This window comes from Pinus tabuliformis, chromosome X (genome assembly GCF_031772625.1).
Source record: "Pinus tabuliformis cultivar Carrire ecotype Pingquan chromosome X, CPIR1, whole genome shotgun sequence".
NCBI lineage: Eukaryota > Viridiplantae > Streptophyta > Pinopsida > Pinales > Pinaceae > Pinus > Pinus tabuliformis.
In genome coordinates, this window is record NC_142308.1 from 1,348,460,129 (window position 1) to 1,348,468,835 (window position 8,707).

At 37.0% G+C, this 8,707-nt stretch overlaps 1 protein-coding gene across 1 annotated transcript; it reads left to right on the forward strand.

Moving 5' to 3' along the window:
- The first annotated feature begins 3,431 nt into the window (after nt 1–3,431).
- Nucleotides 3,432–8,360, forward strand: LOC149145068 (uncharacterized). Its single transcript, XM_089448461.1, has 2 exons — nt 3,432–6,368; nt 7,533–8,360. Exons 1-2 carry the CDS (start codon nt 3,707–3,709, stop codon nt 7,916–7,918), a joined length of 3,048 nt encoding a protein of 1,015 aa, XP_089304587.1. The 5' UTR covers nt 3,432–3,706; the 3' UTR covers nt 7,919–8,360.
- The last annotated feature ends 347 nt before the right edge of the window (nt 8,361–8,707 follow it).

Consider the following 8,707-nt stretch of genomic DNA (forward strand, 5'->3'; position numbering starts at 1 on the left):
TTCTAATTTTAAATAAAAAATATTTTTATAAATTAAAATTATATATATGTATATATATAGTAAATAAAAAATATGCATATTTTAAATTTTCAAAAAATCATTTAAATGACAAACCTCCATCCCATTATTAAAATAATACAACTCAATATATCATAATTTTAAAAAAATACTTAATTAAATAATTTAACAACATTTATCTTTTTATATATACATATATAATTTAAAAAATAAAATAACATAAAAAAATCCATAAATTTTCTTACCAAGAACCTGATAAAATTGGCCAAAAGCATCGTAGCTTGATGTATAGAACACTCAAGATCCAAAGCCTTCATTCTTTCCTCTTTATATGTAAAAGTCATTGGCTTTCACATCTTCTTTCGCTTTGAGTTGGTCCTCGTCCAGGAGGTTTTCCATATCTCTTACCTTACTTTATTCCTACATTAGCTGATTTTATCTTTTTAATCGAGATTGTATTACAAAGACATGACCATATAAAATTGTCAAAGTTTACTATGTACACCTGCTTTGCTTGTCAATAATTCAAAGCAAAAGGGAACTTACTAACCTTTCCATAAATTGAGTGAGTGATCCATATGCTAAATTACTTTCTTACTTTGTTAGTATAAAAAAAACCAAAAGTAAATCCATATCTTGCTGGTTTGGTTAAGGATCATATAGCTTTGCTTTTCTAAATATATTATATGAAAAAATTAATATTCTCCTTTATTAAAAATGAAATGATATCAACTTATTTTTTATATTTTAATGTGGCCAGTTTCAAACTCAACCAAAGTACATAGTATTGAAGATTTTATATTGGCCCAAAGTTAAATTTGAATTATTTTTCACAATTTGTGGGAAACCACTAAGGTGTGGGGTCAATCACAAGTAAAGGTTATTTAATTGTATTTTGATTATTGTATTAAAATTTGATGTTAGTGTACAAAGTTATATGGGGTTACCACGATTTTAAAAATGTAGGAACACAATTACATTAAATATAATTGAGATTAATAATAATAAAATAAAGTTTAAAAATTTATAAATTAATATATAAATAAAATGGATTATTTATATATATATATATATATTTATATATTTATATATATAATTTATATATTTAAGAAATTAATATTAAAATATAGTTAAATTATTTTTAAATATAAGAAATGTGAAACATAAAAAAAAGAGTATTATTAAATTATTATGATTTTAATATATATTTTAAGTTATTATAAGAATATGTGTTTTTTTTAAAGATATTAGAGGTTCAAAACTATAGGGTAGAGTATGTACATCTCTAACTAAATTGTTGTTCATCATTGAACATTGTGTGTCTTTCACCATTTAAAGGAGATCCATCATTAACATCACTCTTCTCATTGAAATTATTAAAAGAAATACATTTTATTTCTTTGCAACATGTTGAAACTTGATATTGATTATATGTGCTAGAGTTTTAAGCTTCACCACTTACTATACTATATTATTTCACTATGCAAAGGTGATCCATTTGGAGCACCACTCATCTTATTGGAATTGTTGAAATGACTACTCTATTTCCTTGCAACATGTTGAACACTAGCATTAATTGCAAACACCATATTTTTTGTTTAGGCCACATTTTGAGGCATATCAATGTATATAAAGGATATCAATTTTGAGCACCACTAGGTTCATTAAAAATGATTTAAAATTGGGTAGAGCTAGTATCGACAATGCACAAGTTAATACTATAAGTAACTTGTGACTTGGTAATGGTCAAGATGTCCTTCATAGTAAGGACGCCTAACCCTTAGCCACATCACAAGAGGCCTATATTAATTTATCAACATATACAGACTCTACTCCATAGCAAGAACGCCTACCCCTTAGCCACATCACAAGAGGCCTATATTAATTTATCAACATATACAAACTCTACCCCATCTCTCCTTTTGAACCTGAGACCTCTTACAAGGAAGCACATGCTTTTAACAATTAGGCTTACTCAAAGTTGTATGACATGCTAAACCATATTACTCATCCAAAAAAATCCATGTTAAGCACAATTCATCTCATTTAACACTAAGTGTAATGTACACATGTTAAGTTTTGGACATTTTTCTATCATTTTTGTCCAAAATTCAACAAAAGAAATTAAAATAATCCCTAAAACTACAAATATTAATGGTAGACACTCCATGCAATGAGGGTTATGAGCATGCTTAATCCAATTTTACAATAAAAACCAGAAATTCAACAACAACAAAAATTACAATTCCAAAAATTGTTTTATAGCTAGATTTCAATAATGTTTGCTCAAAAAATTTCAAATCCTAAAATATTTAGACTTCTCAAAATTATTTTTAACATTATACTTTCTCGAAATCATTCTAAACACAACCCACCACATTAAACTTCAAAAAAAAACAATAGACTTTTCTAAATCTTTCTTTAACACCACACATCATATACTACTTAAATCATTCAAAACACTACATTCTAATCCATTTGGACTGCTATTAATCATATTGAATATGTTGAAAAATAGTTGTATGTCAGTTGGGTAGTTTCTTCTTCCTCATTTGTTTTTTTTAATTCAATAATTTTAGTTATCTTGGAAAAGAAGCTCCATTAACAAAATTTAATTTTCAGCGTAGAGATGGTAGCTTTTGATATAATTTATATTAAAATTAAAGTTGTTAACTTTCAGTATAAAGATGATAATTTTTTGTATAATTTTTATTAAAATTAAAATTTTTAATTTTCAGTATAAGATGATAATTTTTTATATAATTTTAATTTGATGATAATTTTTTATATAATTTTTATTAAAATTAAAGTTGTTAATTTTCAGTATAGAGATGATAATTTTTTATATAATTTTTATTAAAATTAAAGTTTATTTTGATTTCCTGTTAAATTTTTGGTCTAGTAAAGTGTACAATTTGTTTCGCCAAATTCTGATTTCAATTTGTTCTCCCATCCACCCCTATTTAATTCCAAAAAAATATGTACTTCGGACAATGCCTGTAATATATGAGATAAAAGTTGATATTAAGAACGCTCTGTTAACAGCGATCTTACAAAATTGCCATCTGCATTCCTGTTACAAGAGTTTGAAGCTTGACATTGACTGCATTTGATGTTGAACCATTGTGAACTTTAATGCAGACGAATGATGTTGGCAGGCAACAAAATATATTCCTCGAAAAGCAATCCCGAGCCGGGGCCCTAACAGGGTCTGGTCCCGTTCAACGAATAGGAGAGGTCCGAATAGGATCTGGCCCCGTTCAACCAATGGAAAACGACCGAATTAAGCGTGGACTATGAGGTTTGGCAATCCAGTTCGAGTGGGAGAAGGATGGAGGCTTTGGGGCTGACATGACTAAAAGTAAAGAAGGTGAGCATGCGGATTCTGCGCAGAAATGCCTATAATAATCATTATTAGAATGACGATGCTCACACGGCCCAACGTTGCATGGATTCGTTTCGTGTCTGCAATTCAAATATCGCTTTTGTGGCTCTATTTATATGAGTTAACAATCCCCGAATGGTAGTTGTCCCTGCTCCTGCACAGATGAAGTTGCTACGTATCCATAAATTCATGATGACCAAATAGTAACAGTGCCAGGCGGCCGTTGATTGATGGTTGAATCGCTGTTCCCATTATTATGATGTTGATTTTCCCGGACCAGTTTCAGAAATTTTAGCGCTAGTGATGGTCATGGACACCTCCGGCATTTTTTTTCCAGGTATTTTAGTTCCCCTTCTTGTTATTATTACCAGTCTAGTGTTTTTTCACTGCGTCTTCGCAGCTTCGAATCCGTTGGCCTCTCAAACCCAGGCGCTTCTGGCTCTTAAATCGGGCTTCGTGGACTCCCATGGCCACCTGCACGACTGGAACCTGAGCAACCAGGATTCTGGCTCCCCGTGTTCTTGGACGGGCGTCACATGTGACCGGAGCTTGAGCAAGGTCGTAGCCCTTGATCTCTCTCAGAAAAATCTCGCCGGCGTGATTTCCGACCGTATTCAGGAGCTCCAGCACCTCGTCGACCTCAACATCAGCAAAAATTCGTTCACGGAGCAGTTCCCCGCGTCCATTTTCAATCTCACCAGGCTTCGAACTCTCGACATCAGTCACAACAATTTTAACGGGAGTTTTCCCGCCGGGATTTCGAAGGTCGAGCGCCTGCAGATTTTCAATGCCTTCAGCAACAGCTTTACCGGCCCGCTGCCCGTGGAATTCGCGAGGCTCTCTTCTCTGCAGGAGCTCAACCTGGCGGGCAGCTACTTCGAGGGATCCATCCCGGCGGAATACGGGTCGTTTGGCTCTAATCTCAGGTTTCTCCACTTGGCTGGGAATTTGATCACGGGATCTATACCTCCAGAGTTGGGCAGGCTGCAGAGTCTCCGCCATATGGAAATTGGTTACAATCGTTATTCCGGCGGGATTCCGCGGGAGCTCGGCAATATGACCGCGCTGGAGTACTTGGACATCGCCGGTGCGAGTCTCTCAGGCTTTTTGCCGGCGGAATTGGGGAACCTCAAGAAGCTTAACTCAATGTTTATCTTCAGAAATTTTCTGAGAGGCTCTATTCCTCCGGAGCTGAGCAATATCACCGGGCTAGAGTCGCTGGATTTATCGGACAATCTTCTCACGGGTCCAATTCCGGAGAGCTTTACAAAACTCAAGAAGCTGAATTTGCTGAGCCTCATGTGCAACAAAATGAGCGGAACCGTGCCGGAAGGGATGGCGGACCTGAGGAACCTGGAGTCGTTTCTCATTTGGAACAACTCGTTTTCCGGCCGGTTGCCCGAGCGGCTGGGGAGGGATTCGAACCTGGTTTGGCTGGACGTCTCTACCAACAATTTCACGGGCCCAGTTCCGCCGGATCTCTGTGCGCAAGGTGTGCTTTTCAAGCTCATACTCTTTTCCAATGGATTCGAAGGTGAGATCCCTTACAGCCTCGCTCGATGCCGTTCGCTCTATCGGCTCCGCATGGCAGATAACAGGTTGAGCGGCTCAATACCCCGGGGTCTTCTGGGAATGCTGCCCAATTTAACTTTCGCGGACCTGTCAATGAATAATCTCACAGGCGGAATCCCTGCCGAGCTCATCGATTCTCCGCGGCTTCAATACCTGAACTTTTCGCACAATCCTCTCGGCGGCAGGCTTCCTGACAAAATTTGGTCCGCACCGGGGTTGCACGTATTCTCTTCTTCTTTCGCAAATCTATCCGGCAAGCTTCCTGCCTTCACCAAACGGAATTCGCTTCAAATCCTCCAATTGCAGGGAAATGCCTTGTCCGGCAGCATTCCGCGGGACATTATTCATTGCCAGAAGCTAGCGAGACTCGAACTCGGGCACAATGAGATAACAGGGTTGATTCCCGCGCAGCTCGCGAGGATTCCCGAGATCAACAGCATCGAATTATCCCACAACGAGCTCGCGGGTACGATTCCTGCGGAGTTCAACAACTGCAGCAGTTTACAGTTTTTCAATGTCTCATATAATGATTTATCTGGCCAAGTGCCTTCTGGGGGCGTTTTTCAGCACATCAGCGCCAGTGCTTTTGCAGGTAACCAGTTCCTGTGCGGAGGCGTGTTGGGAGCATGCGTGAATTTAAGCCATGGTGCTTCCCAGGATTCGAACCGGCGACCTCGATCTAAGCCGGGAGCGTTGGTCTGGGTAATGGGCGCAGGCTTTACAGTCTCGGTGTTCATAGTGATCATCGGAACCCATTATTACAAGCGCTACAGAACTCGAAGCAGAGGAATATCACAGAGAGCAGATCCGTATCAAGCTCAGGGAACTCATCCATTATACATTGAAGAAGGAACGTGGAAGATGACAGCATTTGGGCGCCTGGCTTTCACAGTGGAAGACGTTCTGAAATCCATGAAAAGCACAAACATAATCGGCAACGGACCGCTTTCCACTGTATACAAAGCGGAGATGCCAGGAGGGGATGCCATAACCATCAAGAAGCTACAGCTGGAACAGAGACTAAATCAAGATACCCTCCAAGAACTCGATGCCATGGGCAAGGCAAGGCACAGAAATATTCTCAGGCTGCTCGGCTTCTGTCACAACAACGAGCATTCTCTCATTTTTCTGTACGAGTTCATGCCCAACGGTAGCCTGGTCGGCCAATATCATAACAAGAAAGAATTCGGCTGGGCTACGAGATATCAAATCGCCGAGGGCATCGCACATGGGCTTTGCTATCTTCACCATGACTGCAATCCGCCTATTGTGCACGGCGTGTTGAAGCCCAGCAACGTACTGCTAGACGGTCACATGGAGCCCCAGCTTTCTGATTTCTGCATGGCCAAGCTTCCGGACGATGCTATGTGCTCCACTGCTTACATCTCCCCAGGTAAATCCAGTCTACCTGGTATTTTCTGCCATATTTTCAGGTCCAAATTGCTTTAAATTGTACATAGATCTTTTGAAATTATAAAATTATAAATTTGAGTCGTGAATTTTTTATAATATATATATTATTTTTTTTTTCTTCAGGTTTAATTGCTATTTTTAGATTTAATTCCTATTTTAAAATAAGACATAGATTTTTTGAAATTACAATTTTTTCCTATATTCTATATATTCCATATAATTTAAAGAGTTCTATCAATATATTCCATATAATTTAAAGAGTTCTCGATAGATTTTTAGATTTCAAATAATTAAAGAACAAGATTTAATATAGGTTTTTTTTTTTAAATTACAAATTTGAGTTGTGAATTTTTATGATATTTTATTTTTTTTAGTTTTTTTATTCAGTCAAAAATTTTAAATCATTAAAAAATGTAGTATAAGAAAATATGCACAATATGCAAACAAGTCTCATTACCAATTCCTACTTTTAAATCTAAAATTTTGGTATTTGGAATAAATTGACAGTATTTTTACTTAATAGAGTTCAGGCTTTTGTGATCCATAATAAGTTAGAGAAAAATTCTTCAGCGAAAATCACATGGAATACCATTTGTCGACGCGTTTCGAACCAACTAGTGTGTGGTATTCCATGTGATTTTCGCCGAAGAATTTTTCTCTAAAAAGTATTTTTACTTATATAAAATTTTGGTGTTTGGAATTTTAAATCTAAAATTTTGGTATTTGGAATAAATTTACAGTATTCCCACCTATATAAAATTTTGGTGTTTGGAATAAATTTGCAGTATTCCCATCTAGATTCTAATATAGCCATTAATATTCTTATTGCTTTTGTCCAATTCTTCCATGTCTCCTTAATCATGGCGGCTTTTTCTTTTTATTTTTATTTTTCCACCTACACAGCATAAAATTTTGGTGTTTGGAATAAATTTGCAGTACTCCCACCTAGCATGAAATTTTGGTGTTTGGAATAAATTTGCAGTATTCCCACCTAACATGAAATTTTGGTGTTTGGAATAAATTTACAGTATTCCCACCTAGATTCTAATATAGCCATCAATATTCTTATTCCTTTTGTCCAATTCTTCCCTGTCTCCTTAATCATGGCGGCTTTTTCTTTTTAATTTTATTTTTCCACCTGCAGAGCATGAACCTTTGAGGGACGAGAAATCCGACATCTACAGCTTTGGAGTGATTCTTCTGGAGCTCCTGACAGGCATGAGCGCAGTCGACTCAGAAGGGGTCAGCATTGTGGATCTCGTTCGAGCAAAATGCACGGAGATTCGGAGGACGGAAGGATCTTTGATGGACATTTTAGACAAAAACATGAACATGCAGCCGGCGGTGAAGGAAAATCAGGCGATGATGTTGCTCCATGTGGCCCTGCTCTGCACCAACAGGCGCCCCTTCGATCGGCCGTCCATGAGAGACGTGGTGAGCATGCTCTCTGAGAAAAAGCCGCTGAGGAAAACAGTGATGGATTTTCACAGTTCACTGACCCAAGGAAGCACGTCGGCGTTCCCAATGTGAAGAATGAATTTGTCGTCTCGGATTGATACACGTACACTATACTTTACAGTTGCTGTAACATGGCTTGTTGTTTGTTCTGCAATATAGATATTTCTAGATGTTGTATACACACAATTCATTGCATATATACACAGGTTTTTGGTGATTAGGGGGAGCATCAAAATAAAATACAGTTGATCGATTCAGTGCAGAATTAGAGAAAAAAATGTTAAGCCTTCTGAGCGTTCTGCTGTGCTGCCATGAATATTTCAGTGTCGCCATAGCCGCCAGGGAATATCTTCAAATCTGTTCGTGTGGAAGCACGGAATTCGGTCTGGAATGTGGGAACAGCCCAAAATGAAAATTGGTAATCTTATACGTATGCTCTGCTCTTCTTTTAAATTTGTAATAAAGATGCTTTGCGATTTGAATGGCTGGTTTTTTTTAATTATTATTTTGAGAATGGAGGTGGGATTCTGTTCGTTCATGTCTGACCCACATGTATTTATTTTAATTTTTATCAAATTATGACGATCATGGGGATTGGGAACCCATAAAAAATTACAGAGATCTGAAAAAGAAATATTCTCCTTTGCTTTGCATATTTACAAATTACTTTGAAGTTTGGAATGGATAAATCAATCAATTCCAAAGAAAAAGTGATGTCTATAGCTGTTGAGAGCATATAAATCTATGCACGAGATTACTGATTGGACAATGATTTTTGGTCCTCATGATTATAACAAACTTTGAATAGGCTTACCACATATATCTTATTCTTTTTCGATGCCGTGATTAACTAAAGGGTAA

Excerpts from the sequence above, each read along its gene's own strand:
- LOC149145068 (XM_089448461.1), top strand. The coding sequence starts at position 3,707 with ATGGTCATGGACACCTCCGGCATTTTTTTTCCAGGTATTTTAGTTCCC. Across the intron at positions 6,369-7,532 it reads CACTGCTTACATCTCCCCAG|AGCATGAACCTTTGAGGGAC; the intron begins GTAAATCCAGTC and ends TTCCACCTGCAG.